The sequence below is a fragment of the Helianthus annuus genome, chromosome 10 (genome assembly GCF_002127325.2).
Source record: "Helianthus annuus cultivar XRQ/B chromosome 10, HanXRQr2.0-SUNRISE, whole genome shotgun sequence".
Classification (NCBI taxonomy): Eukaryota; Viridiplantae; Streptophyta; class Magnoliopsida; order Asterales; family Asteraceae; genus Helianthus; species Helianthus annuus.
Window position 1 is genome coordinate 10,515,831 of NC_035442.2, and position 22,801 is coordinate 10,538,631.

The following is a 22,801-nucleotide window of genomic DNA, read 5'->3' on the forward strand; positions in this document are numbered from 1 at the left end:
GTGTCAGGTGCTTCGCACCCTCTTGGCTACCATTGGGTGTGAGTTGTCTGTCACACCCCAACCAATGACGGAATCATCAGAGTGGGACTAGTTAATTACAAAAGAAACAATTGAAAAGTATTTATTTATCGATATTAATTACAAAAGAAACAATTGAAAAAGTCTTTATTAAAAAACACATATATGCTTTAGGAGTTTATAGAGTGAAAGAAAATGAATCAATGATAGAAGATTACGATGTTCAAATATTTGAAATAACTTGAAATCAACTCGTTTGTGATACGAGCCAGTTCAGTTCGGATCGTTTACAAAACCGAGCCAGCCTAGCTCGCCTCAATTTACTTTATTTTTACTTTATACATATGGTTGTTCGTAACTGATTGATGCTTATTGTTGGTCTAAATACTTATAGGGGATATTTCATAGAATGGTAACCAAGTTTTTGAGAATTCTAATTAGGTCACTTATAAAAAATATTGTTCTAAATTTCTAATTAAGTTACTAAAGTTTATTTTATGTGTTAATCCTATATAATTTACTTGAATAGCATGTAAGCTATCTATTTCAGTTACTTGACAAACATAGTTAGTTATGTTTCTTTAAGGTTACACATTGAAAATTGCTTTCTCCGTGTTCATGATTGTTAAACAAGTCTAGCTCATGGAGAAGCTTTTGAAGAGATTAGTTTTTGTATTATTTGTTGGGGAATTTCGGTTTGCCGGATGATCAGAGAGGCGTGTAATCACTCTCAGATCAAATTATTTCGGTGGTTCACCCGAATAATTCAATCGGATACAACTCTGATTTCGAGAAATTGAACCTGGGTATGTGTTTTGCGTGAATTGATGAACCAGAGAATTGTGACCAAAATCTGAATACGAATTTTAGGGTTTCTTGCAGATAACTGCCTCAGTTATTTTCGAATTTTAATAAAATTGCATTAAAAACTGCCTTGAATTTTTGTCTGAAAATTTGTGATAAATTTCCATAAGGGGCTCTGCCCCTTGGACCCTGCTCCCAGGGGCGCTGCCCCCTTGGAACCCCCGTATAGTACGTGCTCCGCCCGTACACTTCAAATAATATTAACTCAAACAAACACTCCCGCACCTCCTAACTTGCTTGATGTGTATTATTATTCGCTTTGATCACCAAGTCAATCCCCGATTACACTAAAATATCTAACATTATTTAACATAACATGTCATTCACTGAAATGCTAGTTAAGGTTCATTGTCAAATTTTCTAAGGTTCGTTGTCAAGTTTTCTAAGGGTTCAATGTCAAGGTTTCTAAGGGTTTGCTGAAAAGGTTTCTAAGGGTTCTATATCGAAATTTCTACGGATGAGGTGTCGGAAATACACACACATATATATAATAAGAAAAAAATTAGTACGGGTTCAGCCAAACCCGTACCCTTTTCTGTAGCTACGCCTGCGTCTCAACCCAACTCATTTAGCCAAAACTTTTTTTTTACATCAACCCAATCCTTATACTGATAACCACCAAAAACCAATAAAGAATTATCACAAACCAACCCATAAATCTCACAAAACATTTTAAACAAGGAAAAAGAAAAAAAAAATAATGAAAAAATAGAGCAAACACTTCTAAACTTCAACACTCAGCAGCATCTCCACTCAAAGCTCTCTCCAATCTTGTTTCAAATGAAATGTTTTGCCAGTTCACCTTCTTATCCTGTATACCAGATACCACACATCAAATCAGTAGCATAAACCATTTTACTCGTGAAACGGGTCATATGGGTCGTGGTTTATCTCAAACGGGCCAAGTAAAAATATAGCTAAAAAGGGATACGGGTCAAACAGGTTTCAAGTTGCGGTTTATAATGCATATATTAGTCAGAATGAACACATTAATTAGTTACAATTTTATAAAAATAAAATAAAAAATAAGAAACCGCTGGGCTGTCACTCGGCCCATTCTGATTCGTATGGACCCGTTTCAACCCAGATGTGGTTTGACCCGAACTTTCTAAATTGTTATGTCCAAAAAGTTTTGACTATTATTGTAATAAAGTTGTTTTTGTAATCAAATCATAGTTGCAAGTAGGGGTGCAAACGAGCCGAGCTGAGTCCAAGCTCGGCCAGGCTCGAGCTCGGCTCGATTTGAGCTTTGTTTTCCAAGCTCGAGCTCGGCTCGTTTGTATTTTATCAAGCTCGAGCTCGGCTCGGGCTCGGCTCGTTTATTATCTACTAATTAGTATATTAAATAAAAACAATTTAAATAAAAGAATTTTTAGGCTTGCGAGCTCGATAAGTAAAGCTCGGGCTCGTTTACTAAATAAGCTTATTTTTAGGTTCGAGGTCGGCTTGTAAACAAGTTTAAATAAGCTCGGCTCGACTCGGCTCGTTTACACTAAGGCTCGATAAGGCTCGACGAGCCTAACGAGCTTAACATGTGAGGCTCGAGCTCGGGCTCGATAAACAAACGAGCTTTGTTTTGAGGCTCAAGCTCGGCTCGGGCTCGATAAGGCTCGGCTCGTTTCGAGCTTTTTCTCGAGCCGATCTCAAGTAGCTCGCGAGCAGCTTGGCTCGTTTGCACCCCTAGTTGCAAGTATATACATAGAACTTTTTTTTTGTAGAAAAGGACAAACAAGCAGGCTACAGAGCAACCCAGCCCGAACCGACCCGTTACCCGACGAGCCCATCTTGCCTCCTATGTAATTTGTAGATTTCACACAAAAAAATATAAAGTGGGCCCGTTTGACTCAAACACGAGACCTTTTAATCACAAAGAATTTAAATTTATAAATATACCTCTCTGTACTTGCTGGTGGCATTCGGTATGCCTTTATACGATGAACATGGGCTCGAAGATTGTGCTGAGCTCGTGTGGCTCCAGTAGCTACCAACACTACCGATTATCGGCATATCATCAGGGCTTTTGCCCGGTGACTTCCTTGGTGGTGTACAAGACAAACCCGAAACCTGTTTCAACTCATCTGCGGTCAACGCCCCTAAAATCGGTCTATCTTCTAAGCTTTTTATTGAAGTCACCGTTGATTCTTGAGAGAAACTCTTTCCAGAGGAAACGGGCTCAAGATCAGGGTTACCGTATCCGACCCGTTTGTTATTCGGTGAGTTCTTTTCCGGAGTAACCATCCAATTCAAACTAGCATCAACTGCTGCTTCTTGACTGTTAAAAGAAAAATTCTCCTTTTGCGGGTCAAAAGTCAACGGCTTTGGTGGTTGTGTTAGTGTGACTGTTTGTTTTGATTTCAAAGCCTTCCACTGTGAAAGATTCTCAACAGGTTTCAACACGGGACTTAAACAGGATTCCGATGATGAATCGGGAACTGGGATTGACTCGCACCATACTTCTTGACATATGATTCCGTCTACGTTGTCATCGTAATCTTCTTCGTCGTCTAAACCGTCGTTTTCGTCCTCATAATCCGAAACTTCAAATTCGTCATCGCTTTCAACACAGTTGCCGTACCGGTAATTTGGTGGATAGGATCCACTGTCCGGAGAACCGGAATGCGACTTGGGAAAGCTTTCGCCTTTTTCGTTCTTTTCTAATAAAGATTCGGTACTGTCGTAGACATCAACATGCTCATAAGTTGTGACATTTGTATCAAATGTCACCTTTTTCCTGGTACTCAATGGCTCCTCATTCTTTCCTCTACAACAAACAAAATAAAAAAAAATTATATATTTAAATATTTTGCAGCAAAAAAAAAAAAAAAAAAAAAAAAAAAAAAAAAAAAAAAAACCTTGAATTACCTTAACTCTGGAAGTGAATCACAGGGCTTATCTTTGATGCTTTGTGCCAATGACACATCAGATTGCACCAGATTTTGAGTTTTAGCATTCTGAAACATAAATTCACAAATTAACCCCAAAATCAAGGTTATAACTTAATTAGTATTGGCTAAAAAAAAACTAAATAATCAGTTTTTGCTAGGGCTGCAAATGAACCAAACGTTCGGCGAACAGTTCGTGAACCGTTCGGCGGGAAGTTCGTTTGTGTTTGTTCATTTATTAAACAAACGAACACGAACAAGAAATTTTGTTCGTTTAGTTAAATGAACAAACATGAACAGAGGCCGTGTTCGTTCGTTTATGTTAGTGAACGTTCGGTAACGTGTTCGTTTGTGTTTGATAGTTCATAAGTGTTTTTAGTTTTTATATCTTTTTAAATACTTCAAAATTCCGACAAATTAAATATCTAATAAGTGTCAAGGTATTATATATTCTGTTCATGAAACGATTGTTTGTGTTCGTTTGTTTCCATTTGCGTTCATGAACATTAGTTTGTGCTCATTTGTGTTCGTCAACGTTCGTCTTTGTTCGTTGCCTAAAATTAACAAACAAACGCAAACGAACACGAACAAGTTCATTTTCTTAACAAACGAACACGAACGTAAAATCTCGTTCGATAAGTGTTCGTGAACAGTTCGCGAACACTTATATTTCTTAACAAACGAACACGAACAAGGTCTTGTTCGTGTTTGTTCGGTTCGTTTACAACCCTTTTTGCAATACATTCAAACATGCAACTAATCATCTAAATTTTAAACAATACACATTGTGATTTATTAAAAATTTTAAAAATCCCACATCCAAACACTTCTAATTTCTCATCTAAATTTTATTCTTTTATGCATCATAAAAAGAAACCCAGAAACTATAAATACAAAAAATTCAAGAAAGTAAACTTTTAAGCTGTCTTTACTAGCTAACAAATTCAAGAATTAACCCTTCACAAAGTCAAAAGTCAAAATCCCAAATCTACAATACACAATCAGCCGAATAATCAAAATTCTTCAAAATATTTGGAACCAAACATGAAAAGAATCAAAGAAATCTTACATGATCTCGACGGATAGCCTTGTACTTATGTTTTCTGCGTGGTTTCTGATCCTTTGAAGAATTGAAACAACCAAGAAAACAACCCATTAGAAGTGATGATCAGTGTCACAATGTTGTTGATTTACTGAGGATTCTTCTAGTGGGTGTTGGGCGGTTTGAGATGTTAGACGATCGCCATTGTTAGAGAGAGAAAGAAGAGAGAGAGAGAGAAGGGGAAACGGTCGAGTTTTGTAAAGATTAGGGGTGAGTTATTCAGAAAGGAGATGAGATGACCGTTGGGTATGGGGTCTAACGTCACCGGGATGTGGTTTAGACTTGCTTTTTCTTGAATTTCATTAAGAGGGAATTATTATTTTATTAATCCTTATTTTAATGCTTAAATTTCTTGAATTTCATTAGGAGGGAAATTTTTTTTATTAATCTTTTAATGCTTAGAGTAAATTACTATTTTGGTTCTTGTATTTTTGCCAGTTTAACCTTCCAGCCTAAATATAAAATTTTTTTGACATATCGGACACCGATATTACATTTTCTAACGGTTTGGCTCATAACAGTAACTTTGTTGTTTTTTTTGCAATTAAGTGTAAGGGTAATTACGTCATTAAATACCTTAGAGGCTATCTTTGATCATTACAAAACTCTTTTAATATTTAAGAGAATATTAATTTAATTATTCAGGTTTTTTTTATTATGTCGTTATTTTCACGATTATTATTTAATAAAATGCGTTTTAAATATACAAATAAATATATATTTTTGTTAAGCGTTTGTTTTTTTATAAACGTTGTTTTTAAAATCATCGGTTTTTAAACCGTCTATCATTTTTAAATCATCTGTTTATTTAAAACGTTCTTTTTAAAGTCGTTTGTCTTTTGAAGTTTTTTTAAACAGTTCATTTTATACCGATCTCTTTTAGAATTTTTTTAAACTTATTTAAACAAATCGTTTTTTTAAGTCGTTGATTTTAAAAGTGTTTCTTTTTAAACCGTTATTTTTAGATCCGTTTTTGAAATCGTTCATTTTTCAAATTTGTATTGAATTTGCTTATTGCCGTTAGGGAAAAAGAACTTCAAAAAAGAACGATTTCAAAAATAGAAGAAATTTAAAAACGATTGATTTTAAACGAACGAGTGGTTTAAAAAACGAAGATTTAAAAACGTCATTTATAAAAAAACAAAACCTTAAAAAATAAATTAACGAGTGTAAGTTTTAAAAAAACGCACAAAGTTAATAAACGAGATGTTAAAAAAATAACGAATTCTGAACAAACAAAAGGTCCAAAGAAATAAAAGATTTGAAAAAAGATGAATCATTCTAAACTTTTTTTTTCTTTTTGAAAAATGAACGATCTTTTGCAAAACTTTTTATTTGAATGGTTCATCTTTTTTTGAAATCTTCAATTTCTTTTGTTTTTTATACACGACATTTTGTAAAAATTTTAAAATGAATGACTTAAAAAACGTGAATGGTTTAAAAATGTTTAAACAAACGATTTAAAAAGGGTGGCATAAAACGAAGTGTTTAAATAAATTTTAAAAGACGAACGACTTTAAAAAGAAAGATTAAAAGAAAGCAATTTAAAAAGGAACAATTTTAAAATGAAAGACGGTTTAAAAAAGGTTAAAAAGATTTTTTTTAAACGACATTTAATAAAACAAACGGTTAATGAAAATACATATTTGTTTGTATACTTAAAAGTATTTTCTTAACTAATAATCGTGAAAATATGAAATAAATTTTTTTAGTAATTTCATTAATAATCTCTTAAATATTGAAGAACTTTGTAATTATCAAGAGCATCCCGTAAAGTATAATGTGACCTAATTATCCTTTCACTTGACTGTAAAAAAGTAACAAAGTTAATGTCAGGGGTCAAAACTGTTATAAAATGTAACATCAGAGTCTTATATGTCAAAAGATTCCTTTTTATGCCGAAAGAGTTAAAGTAGCTAAACCAGGTGACCAAAAGAGTAATTTACTCTAATGCTTAAATGCGTCTAGAAGGAAACGACAATAATTTTTTTTTTTTTTTTTTTTTTGTAATTTACAATAATGATTTTAGGAGTTCTTTTTGAGCATTCAAATCCTTATTTTAATTAAAAAAAAATACTCAAACTCACCACATATCATCTAATACATGTTGCGTTTCTACCTTATGCTTATATTTTGAAATCGTTACAGTAGCTTAAAGTTACTATTTATCTTCTATTAAATATTTTAAGGATATAAAACAAGAAACATAATAATGTAGGGTATAAAAACGAGAGATTTTTAAGAATGATAGATATTTTTAAGTATGATAGAAAATGATAAAGGTGATGTGAATGCTCTCAGGGGACAAATTATGTTAGGTCATGGGGTATGAGGCTTGGGTTGGGGGAAAACGCTCAAGCCATCACTCCGGGTGGGCTTGGGTTGGGCGTGGCCCTTGTGGCTTGGGTTTCAAGCCGGGCGTGGGGCGGGGGAGCAAGCTGACATGGCGGGCTGTGAATGGTATATATATATATATATTAAAAAAAAAGCTGAACCCAAGCCCCACCATACCCCCTTCAAAGTGGGTTGAAGACTTGAGTTTTGAATTTCCACGTGTCAACCAATGCCCCAACCCAAGCCCCACCATACCCCATGGTCTTAGGAACAACAAGAAACACATCAAGTATTTGTAAGTAATTTAATGAGATAGTGGGGTAAGCGATTATATAACGGTCTTCAGTATAACGCTTAAAGCAAAAGGTAAAGGCACAGTATGTGATTCTCACAGTTCTTAGAGCATCCCCTTTGCGGGTGATTTGGCAAGGTCTGAAATTCTAGACCACCGTCTCAATCCCCCATCATCGTTGGAGGACCCAAGTCTGAGTGGTAAGGTTTGTTCTTCCGGACTCGTCTGGACCGAGAATTGGGGACCACACACATACAATTTGTCTATTAATATTTTTTTGTTTTATATAGAAGTGGGGGTGTGAGGTAGAGGTTTATGGTTGAAGGAAAAGGTAAATTTTTAAGATAAAGGTCTCAAGTGATGTGATATGACGTGCTAAATGACGGGTTTGAAAACAAACTCCCCTCCATTTTTGAGATGCGCTTTTAAGATACTCTTGGTTTTGATATAAAGGTTCATGTTACTCTTTTAAACACTCGAATTAAAGCACTATTTTCGTCGTTTGGAGCATCATTTCGATGTAAGTTTTACATCAAATGAATCGTATCCTCGTTTTGAGAAAAAAAAACCCTACAACATTAGTTTGTAGTTTGTAACTTGGAAACAAACTTAACTATGTTAAGTTTTTTTAACTAAGGACTGTTGAAGACAAAATAGTTTAAATGTGAGACTGCCAGTGGGAATATTTAAAGGTGAGACTGCTAGTGGCCAACCACCTTTAGGTGGGATTATTAGAATCCAATTTCTCTATAAGTAAACATGTCGATTTCAAACTTTTACGAATTCGTTTTCATTTAGAGGAATTGTAAGTGTATTTTACAATAGCATATGTTAGTTATAATCCCCCACTTGTGGTCTAGTGGTAAGAGACTTGAGTTTTCCAAAGAAGACTCAAGTTCAATTCCCACTTGTGTCATATTGGGGTGGATATTGGGCAATGATGGTGACAAACCCACCGAGAAGGGTTCGATCCTGAGCCGCACCTCGGTTTCCATTCGGTTGTTACTTCAGCGAGACATCTCGTGTGGAGGCAGTACGGTTTTCCGGGGGAACGCCGTAACCAAGTCTGACCAACCCAGCGCGGGCCCGGTTAAGACAAAATAGTCTGGGCAGATCTTGGCTAGGGCCGCTGTTTAGACGGTGTGACATTGGGTCACTCAAAAAGAAAGTCATCGTTCAAAAAAAAGTTATTGTGTTTATAAATACATATAATAATAACTAGTTTTTTATCCGTCGCGCGTTGTGGCGTTGTCAAAATTTAAAGTAACTCAAATTTATACCATCAAATATTTGACCCGACTTGTTTTTGAACAAAATTTACGTCAAAACGTAAACCAATTGGATACGCACATAAAAAGAAGCACGAACACATATTAAATTTAACATGGCTCATTACCGAGAAAAATTTACATCGAAACGTAACCCAAGTTGGATTTATACCGAAACGTACTTAAAATAAGCACGTGAGAAAATAGTGGATTTTTTTAAATTAAACAAATGGTACCGCATGTTGCAACGACGTCGAAACGTAAATTAACTCGAATTTATACTGCCTAGTGAAAACGTATTATATTTGGTCAGACTTGTTTCCAAACAAAAATTATATCAAAGCGTAAAACAACCCAAAAATTATATTAAATAAGCATGAAAACCCTATAATATTTAACCCACGTATATAAACATAATCAAGTAAAACTCAAAGGAGTCAAAGTGACATTTTAAAAAGTTTTTAGAAAGTTGAATAAGTATAACTACAGTGTTGAAAATTGAGGGGTTGAAATACACAAAAAGAAAAAAGTTAACAAAAAGACAAAAAGATAAAAAAAACAGTGTAGCGTCATTTGACATTGACTATAGTAAAATCATCAAACCTCAATTGTTATTGTTACATAGGAATAATGAATTTAAATAATCTCAATTATTGTTAATTGGCAGCCATTGGTCCCAATTATAAATATCATCAATGGCAGTCCCTAATTATTAATATATTGACCTTCAATAGACTCTAATTAACGGAACCCTAACGCTAACAGTCACCGGTCGTCAGAAAAAATGTTTTTGGTCGAGAAAGGTTCCCAAAGGTCCGATCTAAGGCTACAAAGAGGTTTGGGACGAAAAGTTGTGTTTTCTGGCCAAAAAGAAGTTTTCCGGCGACCTCCATAATTGGGACTTTTATTAGAAAAAAAAGGTTCCTAAATGTTTGATCTAAGGTTGTAAAGAGGTTTAATGTTGAGTTTTCTGGCCAAAAAATGAGTGTTCCGGCACAAAAAAGAAAAAAAAACCCCGCTTTTTTGGCAACGTTAGTAATTGGGCTTTTACTATAAAAATGTATCTAAAGGTCTAATCTAAGGTTACAAATAGGTTTGGTACGAAAGAGGTTTAGTTTTCCGGCAAAAAGGAGTTTTTCGGCGACCATGACTAACAGCGTTAGGGTTCCGTCTGTCATGGTCCATTGAAGGCAAATATGTTAATAGCTGGGACTGCTAGTAGTGATTTTTGTAGTTTGGACCAACAGCGACCAATTAAGAATAAGTTAGATTGTTTAAATTAAATATTCCTTATATATATAATCTACTTTGTATAAAATTAGTTTATAGATTTGTTTCTTTTAAATTGTACCACCCAAAGGATATTACACTCTATAGTTTTCTTTCTATCCATAGTCAACACACTTGAAGATACTGGAGGTTTGGCGTTCATTATGACTCAACATCTCTAATGTGGACGGGACGATAAACATATGTTTAAATCATCATAAGCGCTTCCTTTGGAACATGTGTTCATAGGTCAATTTTAACGCTCTTAATATCAAATCGTGAGTCATACCATTAGTAATGGTTTTTATCAATGTAGGTCAGAACCTAAATCATTCAACAGTGAAGTTAAATCAAACCGAACCATTGCTAACGATGTCTAGCTCTGGTTTGATTTCATTGTCACACCCCAACCGATGTCGGAAACATCAAAGCGAGGCGTAATAGATTGCTCAAAAGCATTATAACACTAGATTGCGACAATAATTAAAACTCAAGATTTTATTTCCATTAATGCAAATAATACGATACTTTGTTTCGAAAGGAAAGTACAACATTTTGCAAATTTCACAACTAGAACACAAGAAAGTACATAAAGAAAACTTTGTTAGTTTCGAGTCCACCCTATATAGATTTCTTGTGATATCGTCATTATACATTTTCTGCAACATGTATATAAAATATCCGTCAACAAAAATTATGTCGGTGAGCATACAAGTTTGTCTACATAGCATAAGTATGAATGAAGTCTCAAATCCATATGTTAATTGTATACTAAGTTATATAAATCATACTAGCATGCATAAGCTAAAAATCAATCCAAAGTCTCCACTAGCGTAATCTTATCACCAATATGAATAAGATCATATTGATTGAATATTTAACAATGACCCAACAAACAGGGTAACGTGAGCCTCCACATCTAAAAGTCATATTAGTTTCTCATACTCTACAAATCCTGATTGGGTTGAGAAATCAAGAAGATATCGATAGAAAAAGTTCCAAGCCCTAAGTGTGTCCTTCACTTAAATTCAAGAGATATGATGGACGGACTTGAAATTATTAGTGGGAAATTGTGTAAAAAGCCATAAGGAAACCAGTGGTATCATTAGGCTACTCGGTATGGGGTTCGTCCCCACACCGTCCTGCATCGGCGACGTCCTCAACACCGTGTCGCCCCCCCCCCCTCCGTCCCGTCGTCAACGGCTGTAAGCCGACGTTCAAGACGCGCACAAAAGGACAAAAATATGTGGGGACCATGGCTGCATTTGACCGTTAGAAAAAAAAATTAATTTCTGAATTTTTATTAATTAAATAAACGGTCATATTTCAAAAAACACCCCAATTCACTTCCATTTTTATAAATACTCACCTCTTTAACCATTTTTTTCATAACTTTTCACCCTCTACCAACCCATTCTCTCTCACATTTTATTACCACTCTTCCCTTTTTATAAAAAGTCCTCATATTTTGTACCATTTTTTACCCGCTACCACCCCATCTCTCGCTAAAAAATTATCATGGCTTCACCCATTTCTTCAATTTCTTCTATGTCTTCATCGTCTTCGTCTGCGTGGTATTCATCATCTTCGAAAGAGGATGTTATTATGCACAACATGATTATGAACGCGGCTCAGGTGTTCATGGCGTCTGATGAAGGGTCGTCCCAACGGCTAACTAGACGAGCAAAATATAACCGAAATCAAGAAGGTATTTTACATGCACTGGCAGTGGCAGAACTGCCCAGTTGCATGGCAAGGTCAGTATACTAGGGGAGATCATGGACATCCGACTATTATTCTAGAGGCTGTTGCGTCACAGGATCTCTGGATATGGCATGCTTTTTTTGGTCTACCTGGTTCGCTCAATGACCTTAACATCATATACCAGTCACAGATATTGAACGGGCTTTTGGTGTTCTACAAAAAAAATGGCACATCATTTCACATCTAGCACGTTCGCAAACACCAAAGAGGTTACGATACATTATGTACGCTTGTATCATCCTTCATAACATGATCATTGAAGACGAAGGGAGAGCGATATGCGAGTACGACGAAAACGCGTCTACTGGAAATTGTGTTCCAGTTAGTGAGGAACAACAAGATTTGAACGCCTTCGCTCTACGTAACGAGTGCACACATCATAACCTACAAGCGGACTTGGTGGAGTACATTCGGAACAACGCTCAAAACGAACCCGGCCACGACATGGAAAACGAAGACTAGTAGCTTATTTTAATATGTTAGGATATTTTTAAGTTTATTTTTTTTTACTTTATTTTTTTTAAGTTTATGTTTTTTTTAAATTTATTTCTTTAAGTTTATTTTTTTTAAGTTTATGTAATGTTTTTTAATATTAATGAAAATATTTTGTTACTTTATTTGGTAATGTTAAATAAAAGTTGAAGATTAAAAAAAATAAAAAAACATAAAAGTGGTGGAGGACTATGACTAGGACCATCCTCCCATGCCCTCTAGTTTTGAAGGATGATCCATCATTGGGAGGACTATGACGTGTCGCCTACGTGGCGGATCATCCTCCAAGAATGGACCATCACCATACCTTTTAGTCTTATTATAGACTAAGATCACCTACTTGATCAAGACTTGTTCGTGTTCTTGTTATGTAATAAATGGTGCATTGATTTGACTTTAATTCGATTAATGAAAGGCATAATGGAGTGATTAAATGTACATGATAAATTTCTCCATTAAAACGAGTTGAATGAGATTAATGGGAAGTTGTTTGGTCGTGAAACAAATCAAATCAGATCAGGTCAAATTCGCATTTGACTGAAGAAGACGACACAGGTAGGTGTCTTTTGGGGTTGGGGATATCGTTTGAAACCAAAGCCGTTTGAATGGTTAGGGTCTCGTTCGGAAGGAATGATGTTGTTTTTAACTTTTATAATCTATCATTCTAACTTGGTTAGTTAATCTATTTTATAATCGGAATAATGGATTTTAATAGTCCAAACTATTAGCTGTTGGCCGGCAACGGTCCCAACTTCAAAAATAACTAGTGGTGGTCCCACATTTTCATATATTGTAAACTAATGGACCTTTACTAACAGAACTTTAATTTCTTTTTGTCCCCTTATCATTTTCGGTTTAGTAAAGGTCTATTAGTTTACAATATATGAAAAGGTGAGACCACCACTGGTTAATTTTTAAGTTGGGACCGTTACCGGCTAACGGCTAATAATTAGGATTATTAAAACCCATTATTCCTTTATAATCCTGACCGAACTAACCGTATCTTGTTATAATATTAATGTTTATTTTATATAATTAATATTTTAATCCCAAACATGATTTTGGTAATTAATACATGAAATTATTATTAAATTATTAAAATTAATAGAAGATAATCAAAATTCGCATCTTTTATTTGTTACGGTTCGAATCTGATTTTCAAAACGGGTCAATTTTTCTAAGATTCGTTTTTTTTTTTTTTTTTTTTGCGGATGTTACAGATACAAAGGATGGCTGATGTGTGCTGGGACAACACCCACTACGGCCTACGGACACTCTAAGACTATTTGTTATGGAATCACATTCTAGTGAGGTGGTATGTGAAGGGGCGTTAAACACCACACCAAGGGGCGTGTGGCAGACCACGGCGTGAGAGAGGAAAGGTTTAGTAGGTCATGTTTTTTCAACCAATCAAATTATTTTTTAAACTTATTTAAAAATTATATTATTCTTATGGGTAGTGGGTAGTGAAAATTTACAAAACGACTAGACACTAAATGTAACAATAACTGTAAAAAATGTAAAACCATAACACAGATAACCCAATATCGTTAGTACTAAGAAGAGGAGCTAACACATTTGCAATTTAGTTGTTTAGAATAGAATTATGGAATACCTTTTATTAGACCGGTGGGTGTGCGCATTGGAGTGTGGGCGTTTTGTTACTTTAACGCCGGGTGCTCCACCGCGGGTTGGCGTTGCCCGTTTGGCATGGTAATATTGCTTGGCGTGGGGCGCTGGCCTGAGGTGACGTGTCTCGCAATGGTTGGCTGGGTGTTGATAACCGTTTGGCTAGGTGCCACATGGTATCCCAATGGTGGCCTGGCCACGCCCCTTCCACACCCCACTTTTTGAGTATGGACTGGTAGAGCTCACATCTATCATGTGTCAAACAATGCCCTCAACCCAAACCCCTCAACACCCCGTAGTCTTAGATCAAGTCATCAAAGCTGAAAATAAAATATTCCAATACCTAAGTATATGCCATTTATAAAAAACGAGAAGAATCAAATAAAGCTATCTGATGTAATTTTATGCTTAGATTAACATATATAAAAACGAGAAGAATCAAATAAAGCTATCCGGTGTAATTTTATGTTAACGGTGTGGGAAGGCATGAAGATGGGATATTGAGCGCCATGTAGTAGCACGTTAGTAAGATGGTGTGGTAAAGTAAACATGAGGTGGTGTTGGGTATAGAAAGAGCCCCACCTTTTGTTAAAAAAACCCCACCAATTACAAACCTTCTACCACAAACCATCAATCAACTCGCGCCATATCACCAACAAAATTGCCCTCCACGCAAGTGGAGATCCTCAAGCCCCACCCACAACGCCGCCCTTCACGTCATACTCGGGAGTTGTGCCCGACTTAGAGGGGCTTCTACGCCACATTTTCACGCCTACACTATGTTGTTTTACATTGTGACAACTGTCAAATTTTGCAAATATCCGTACAATTAATTAATATTTAAATTGTGCTTAATGACTGTGCTTGATTACAACTGTTAATTAAACTGCCTTCTGATTTCTGCTACATACATACATATGCATCACATTTATATTGTCACTCCCTTTATTACACACAAACTTTAGTGACAAACTTGATGCACAAAGCACAGTTAGCGCAGCCGCAGAGAACGGATAACCCAGACACATGCTGACAATGCTAGCACATAGACAGACACTATATTGAGGCCCAGTATGAGCCAGGAACAAGGTACTATGCTAGTATGGAGTGTAGGGAAGTGAGGACCATAAAACTGCGTCACTAGGTGATAGTTTAGGTGCCGGAAAGTGCCTAAAAATCCACTCTAACTGCAAAATTCTGCACTTTTAAATAAAATTCAGCATTTAATCATGCTAGTCACTTGCAAAAATAAGGTAGAATGGTCATGTATACTTTCCTAAGTGCCGGGAATTTATTTGTGACATAAAAAGCTATATAAAAAAATACTTTACGGAATAATTAAGCACTATAACGGAACGATACCCAACCGAACAACCGGACATTACCCGGAACACCAAAATAATGCTAGAAGCATTATTTTTTTATTTTTCTAAGCTAGTTAGGGTCCCCAAACACCCTAACACACTATAAATTTCATAACACACATTTACCACTAACTAAACTACTTGAAACATAACCAAGTTCCCTAACCATCCATAACCACCCAACCTATACCCCCCACCCCTTTAAATGGACGGTCACATGGGTGGACCCACCCATGATTTTGCTTGATCTTATTTGATAACCTAAGTGATCTTGTCATGCACTAATGGAACACATGATCCAATGGTTAGACATCTTAAATGGTTATAAGTATAAACCACTAGAACTTGCTTCATTATCTCACACCCACCAAAAAAAAAACACACTTATCTTCCTTCTTCCTCCCTCACCTCACGGCTCACATACACACCCCACAAGCATCCATTTTCGTTCATCAACCAACCATTCTAAGGTGTCTACAAGGAGTCTCTTGCACCATTAGGAAGCTTGGAACCTTCGGAAGTTGAAGGACCTTCACCGTTTTCTTTTATCCACTCGATTTCTACTCTAGAACCCCCTAGCCTTGAGCTAGTGGCATGTCTCTTAGATCCATTCATTTTACATCCTATGAAGATGGTTAAAGTATGATTCATGATGTTAAACTTAAGAACTCTAAAGATCATAACTTAAAGCATGAACATAAAAACTTTACATAAAGGTCATGAGATGAAAGAGGATAATACATGATAAATCTCAATTAAATAAACAAAAATATGCTGTAAATGACTTACGTTATGATATAAATCGTTATTAGAACAAATGATAATCGTATGGGTACATTTTAGTGGTATTTAGACTATAAAAAGTATGCTGAGTAAAGTTTCTAGCCAACTTCAACTGGCTGTAAACGGATCATAATAAAACGAAAAAACTGATTTTCTGAAGTCTAAATTGGGTATTTTCGAAAAACTGATCAAATGGCACTGGAATCGTAATTTTTCGAGGTCGTTTACTATTTTTAAAGACCCATTTTGTAACAGCAGCTAAAGCTGAGTTTTCATTGCAGTAAATGGGTGATATGTTTTTAGTCATAACTTGAAATCTATGTTAAATCAGCTCATGAAAATTGTACTGTAGGTGACCACTGATGTCGTAGTAATTCTCCCACTGGAAATTCGTCAAACCGACTTACGATAAATTTTAGATGAATTATTTCGTAGACTGCAATCAGAAAGTGACAAATCTAATTGCAGTCTGGTAAATAAATTTTGATGAAATATTGGTAATGAACTGGACCCCGATATTTTTACACAATAATATTTGGATCGTATAAGACATTCTGTAAAAATTTGGGAATTTTTGGAATAAGATAACTATTTTATTAAAATGCCCGAAAACAGCCCGGTTTTGTATATTAAAACTGAAATGGTATAAGTAGTATTTTGCATATCTAAATGTCGGGTTGGTTATTTGAGAACGATCTAACGTGTTATATGTTAAAGAAAATGATATGCTATTTAGCATGGGCACCTCCATTTACAAAGGAGACTATGGCGAAATTTTCCGAAAATCATAACACTTAGTAAATATTTTTCTGAACGGATGTTACAAGTATATTTTATAACTTGTGTTTCAAATATAAACTTCGCCATAAATTTTTATCATAAAAATACAAAGTATCGGAGGTTGATTTTTACAAATAAAATTTGATAAATATATATTTAGAGTATATATTTTTACACTAAAACTCTTGTGTGATTATTTGTATATTTTGTGAACTAATTATATTGTTTTAGGGTAAAATAATATAACTAACAAAATACTTTGACATTTACAACTCCGAAATAATACCAAAAACATCAAGGAATAAAATATTTAAGTTACACACTTGGTATTGTGAAACCAAACAAGAAAGCGCAACTTTTGAAATATTACGGGAAATACTCTTATACATATATTTTGGGTAAAATATTATTTTGGAAACTAAGGAAGTAAAAATATATTGTTTTTGGGAAACATACATATATTTTGGAATACGTTATTTTTGACAAATAAGTTATACATTTTCTAAGAAAGACTTGAAAATATATTGTTTTGAAGTAATATATTGAGAATATATTGGCACATTATTAGTTAGAATACTACACCGGGATACGACGCCAATACATGGCTAAAGACACACATACAAAAATACGAATACACAAAGTATGAGATACCCCCATCCTTGGGAAGGAAATGCGAATACAAATACATGAGAAATATTACTACAAAAATATTGTTTAGCAAAAAAATTCCAAAAGAAAATGCAAGTTAAAATATTTATTATTTTAACAACCAATTATATAACTTGGAATAATGGTGAAAGCACTTGAAAACGCAACTCAAAGGCATTAATTAATACTAGTCAAGGCACGACCCGCTCGTCTAATAAGACCATAGTACATTGTAGGTAGTCGTGTACACCAGAGGACACTTCGGGTTGCATTGGATATGAAGACGCAAAACTGTGAGTTCATGTCCCCCTTTTCTCTTAACTGTTTTCAGTTTTATAATTTCGGGGGTGAAATACATGTAACAATTATTACAGACACTTTTATACATGGTATGATTAGTTAAGGAATTTACTTCTAGATCACGTGAATGGTTAGGCTATTATCGTAAGACCATTAATCCTTGCATAAGGACCGAGGGACATGAGTGATAGATCTATTGGGTGTTGCGAGCCCCACACATGGGCCAGCGTGTGGCTGCATGCGGTGACTATGTCGTTCCGCCGGAAGGACCGGTATGAAATACGCGTTACAGGTTTGAGTGCTTCCTAGGCCATGTCACTTATTAATGTATTAGCTACACATTAATTGATCTGTTTTTCCTTATTGCTACATACCAAGAACATACATTTATACAGACACATTTTAACGATTTAAACAGACTCACATACACATGAACTCGCTCAACTTTTGTTGATGTTTTTCAAACTACATGTATTTCAGGAAATTAAGTATGGATCTGGTGGGCGTTGGAGTTTCAAGTCATGTTAAGTATAAAGATGTCATCCGTGGTCTTTGGGTTTGGGTAGCGTGTCTTAATCCTGGACGAGACACGTCTTCCAAACTTTGGTTACAACTAACATCTTTTGACGAGTCCTTAGCGAACTTTTACACAATTCATATGGTTTGTAAAACTTAAATTTGAAGTCAACGTTTTAGACAATGTTGTTATGCCTTAAATTAATTTTATGGATGACAAATCTCTATTTTATCATATAGTTGTTTGATATGGTTGAATGCAATGATAACAAGTAAGTCACACCATAATCACGCTTCCGCAAAAGTCAGGGTGTGACATACATTAGCATCAGGGGCGTACCCACGCCTATGCCAAGGTAGGCGGGCGCACCCCTGGGAAAAAAAATTTAGTGTTATTATCCGACCAAAATCTCGTCCGCACCCCTTGGCTTTTTTCGTCCGCACCCCTTGGATTTATTCATCCGCACCTCTTGGAATTTTTCGTCCGCACACCTTAGGTAAAAAATATTATGGATTATACTAAAAAAAAGAATTAGTAAAGTCTGATTTTTAAAAAAAAAAAAACTACCTATATTATATAAACTTATACTACCTAAACCCAAACAAAACCCATTATATAAACTTATCAATAGCTCACTAATAATCTAGCCTATTAACTGTCACACCCCGAATTTCCACGTGTCACCGGTGGGCCCGGTGGGGGAGTATCGTGACGTAGTTGATATCATCATTTGTCAAAAACACAAATTATAATGCACAGCGGAAGCAAATGAAAATAGATTTATTTCAACCATTAAGTGTAATATCGAGTATCACAAATAGTCGAAATAGATCCACAGGCGGATCGAAAATAAAGAGAAAGAAATTGTTCAACAGATATATGCATCCCAAAGCTTGCGAGACTCTATGATGCTAAGGAGAAACCAGCCTATTGCGTATAGCACCTGCACTTAATCTTTTTGGGGAAAATACGTCAGTTTGCACTGGTAAATACAATTTAACTAACTCATTTTGAAAACATTTGAAAAATTTGGTTTTAAATGCACAAGGCACAAAACATTTTATAACTTGGGAATAATTAATCAAAGTTAAACTTGTAAAAGATTTACATGTTTGTTGTGCGTTCAGTCGCTCGAGTCGTGTCGGGTTTAAGGTTAAATGACACACCACTAGTATAAGTCCGCGGCGGGAAGCCAACGTTTATACCTTAATAATATGGACATAATACCGGGTGTACGCCTACACCCGGGTGTCAAGGTCGTGGCCAAAAAATGATGCCAAGGATATCCGGGACATGGTCATTAAGCTCCCAAAGGCGTAAAAACAAACAACACTAAGTTTTCAAACGGGTCACATTGATAATACCCAACTACTAATGAGTTGGGGTCAATTGCCCGACCAAGCGGTATTTTATATACCGTACCCCCAAGCCCGTATAGGGGAAAATAAGTTAAAAGTATTTACCTGAGCAAGTATAACCACAATTTCAAAAATGCACGTGTCTTTTACTGGGCTCCTATTCTGGAACGAAGGTTATAATAACCTATTAGAATCCTAACGGGTCTTTAATATAGCCTAGGCCTAGACCGGTTAGTTTCGAATAATAAATATGGTTTAATCGCGAGGAATGCGAAAACCGGGACGGAACGTGATTTAGACCCTACAAGCTTGGATACATGTATAATATGGGTAAACTAAACACATTCTGAATTTAGAGACTAAGATTATACGGTTTGACCCGTTTCGGCTAATATGCGTGAACTAGTCACATAAGCCGATCCGAACACGAAAGTGCGTAACGAGTAACCATATAAATCATATGCAAGTTTCCTGAGATTATATGCACCAAATATGTTGCAATATCAGTAAGGTATGTCCAATTATGCCCCAAACGTTTTTAAACGCCAATTACGCCTCATAAGGGCATTTTGGTAATTTTACATAGGCTAAAAGGGTAAAAATGGGAAAACTGAGTTTTTAACTTTAGTCCACTGTTATAATATATATTTTTATTAAATATATCAGCAGGTATTAGACCTTTTATGTAAAAACTAGTTTCGACATATACTATGTCGTAAAAATGCCTAAAAAGGCGATTTGGAGCCATTTCCGGGTTTTAAAAGAAAAGCTGATATTTTTATATTTCCAGAAGGCTCAACATCTCATATTTAACATAATAAATCAGTAGAAAAAGGTTTGAGGTCAAAAGGTTTTGTAAAACTCATTTTATGGCCGAAAGGGCAAAATCGGCATAAGCCGAATTAAGCTTAAAACCTCTAGTTATGCTCATCCTAAAAATAAATAAAAATCTTTAAAATTCCCAAAATATTATTATATAACAGTGGGTATAAAGTTTTGATATAAAATTCGGGTTTAAATAGGTTATGCGTTAATTACGCTAATTATTTACTAAGAAAGCTTCTAATTACGCTAATGAGCATAACTCTTAATCTAGACCTCAAACTGAGGTCAAATTTTGGGGACAAGTTTATATTTCAGTAACTAAGTTGTCTACCATATTATATTTTCAAAAATCATGATTTTTGGACATTTGGGCATAATGGTCAACATATGGGCATTTAACGGAAACATGCATACGAACAAGATATCTAATGAACCACGTTGCATAATCACAGGAGGATATACTAACATGTTATTAGGTCCAAAAGAAGCTCTAAGGCAATCTTAATCTTGACTAAAACGGGTCAGAACTGAAAGTCAAGGCGAAAGTCAAACTACGCGACTTTCGGTTCCGAACCGGGTCTAAAACAGAAAATTGTCGAGTTGAACATGTTGGAACATGTTCTTATACTTATTACCAAGTTATATTAATGTTCAAACAGGTTACATACAACCTACATTGCTAATTATGCGTTAATTTGAAATTAAGCATTCTGTTGACTTTTTATGATTAGCTTTGACTCGACAATTGACATGCTTAGAGTGGGAATCTGGAAACACCCTTTTAAGGGTTTGTTACCCACTTAATTACCATCCTAAAGGTATCTTTAATTCGTGATTTGACAGAGCACATTATGCTTAATCACGAAGTCAAACCTTAATTACGACGGTTTGACTTTTACTTAATTAGCTAAGCTAGAAAGGATTAAGGAGGGTTAAGGACACTTACAAGAGTCCTAAGAAGGATTATAGAGCCTAAGAAAATGAGTTGGTGACCAGAGGAGCTCCAGAGAGTCTTTAGCCAAAGTTCCAAGTGAGCAAGTTTCAAGTGAACATACTTAAGTCCTTTATATAGTGAACTAAGATGCATAGGATCTTGCCAAGATAGTCTAGGATAGTTAGGAGATGTTCCCAAGTGTCCCTAAAGGCCTAAAAACTGCCTAGCAAGCCCATAGAATCGAAATGTTACGTTTTAAGTCGGTTAAATGCATTGGACAGGCAGCTGTCCAAAACTCACTGCCAGCGACGGTCTTACGGACCGTAAGCTTGAGGCCTTACGGTCCGTAAGGACCTCTTGCGGACCGTAAGCTACAGGGGTTACGGTCCGTAACCGACCTTACTGAAACATGGTTCAGGTGCCTTCCTTACGGACCGTAAGCCTAAGGCTTTGCGGTCCGTAACCGATCCTTGCGGAACATGACCAGGTGCCCTGCTTACGGACCGTAAGCCAGGGGCCTTGCGGTCCGTAAGCGATGGCCAGAAGACAAAAGTTTGAAAACTTTTAAGTCTTGACCATGCAATCCAATTATTCCGAATCAGACTTTCTTTTGCAGATGTGGGCCACCTGGACCAGCCATTGCATGCCCTACTTCCTCTTACATGTTCCTCATTCAAACTTAATTCATAATGGGACTTGTAACATCGACGGAGATTCCAAAAAAAAATGAGTCTTGGACCCTCAAATACTTGGCCAAGGAAGATTAGCTATATTAATTCTTATTTACAAGAATTTTATTTAGATTAGGAGTAGTAACAACCTATATCTCCGAAGTCCTTGATAAAGATGTAACTTTATTTATCTGAGAGCAACCGGTTGTCATATGAGATGATCATTAATTGATTTAAGGATCTTGGGATTTATAAAAATTTCGGGTCGCTCAGAGGTGATTTAATAACGTGTCGCCCTTGGGTCGTTCAGAGGTATTTTAAATAACATGACGCCCTTTTTGTTAGAAATCCTACCACACATCTTTTTATTTAATCCGGTTTCTCTGACACGTCTGTCACACATGACACGTGCCTTTATTCTAATGGACAGGAATTTTCGAGGTGTTACATCCTCACCCCCTTAAAAGAAATCTCGACCTCGAGATTTACTGAAACAACTGAAGGTATTTCTCTTTCATCGTGGACTCTAACTCCCACGTATAATCAGGACCTCTGCGGCCCTCCCATTTGACCTTGACAATGGGTACATACTTCCTTCGAAGCTTCTTTACCTGTCGGTCCTCAATCGACACAAGTTTTTCTATAAACTTTAAGCTTTCGTCTATATGCACATCTGTATGCGGTATGACTAGCGATTCATCAGCTAG

General features: G+C 35.8%; 1 protein-coding gene across 1 annotated transcript; it reads right to left on the reverse strand.

Annotated features, from left to right (window-relative positions):
• Positions 1–1,461: 1,461 nt before the first annotated feature.
• Positions 1,462–5,097, reverse strand: LOC110883980. The gene is made up of 4 exons (XM_022131646.2): positions 4,834–5,097; positions 3,745–3,833; positions 2,776–3,643; positions 1,462–1,693 (listed from the first exon to the last, which is right to left on the reverse strand). Exons 1-4 carry the CDS (start codon positions 4,918–4,920, stop codon positions 1,613–1,615), a joined length of 1,125 nt encoding a protein of 374 aa, XP_021987338.1. The 5' UTR covers positions 4,921–5,097; the 3' UTR covers positions 1,462–1,612.
• Between the last annotated feature and the right edge of the window lie 17,704 nt (positions 5,098–22,801).

What these genes read in the sequence shown, in the direction of transcription:
- LOC110883980 (XM_022131646.2), bottom strand. Translation starts at nt 4,920, where the DNA reads ATGGGTTGTTTTCTTGGTTGTTTCAATTCTTCAAAGGATCAGAAACCA. An exon ending in AGGCTATCCGTCGAGATCAT is followed by an intron (nt 3,834 to 4,833) that starts GTAAGATTTCTT and finishes TTTATGTTTCAG; the next exon opens with AATGCTAAAACTCAAAATCT. An exon ending in GATTCACTTCCAGAGTTAAG is followed by an intron (nt 3,644 to 3,744) that starts GTAATTCAAGGT and finishes TGTTTGTTGTAG; the next exon opens with AGGAAAGAATGAGGAGCCAT.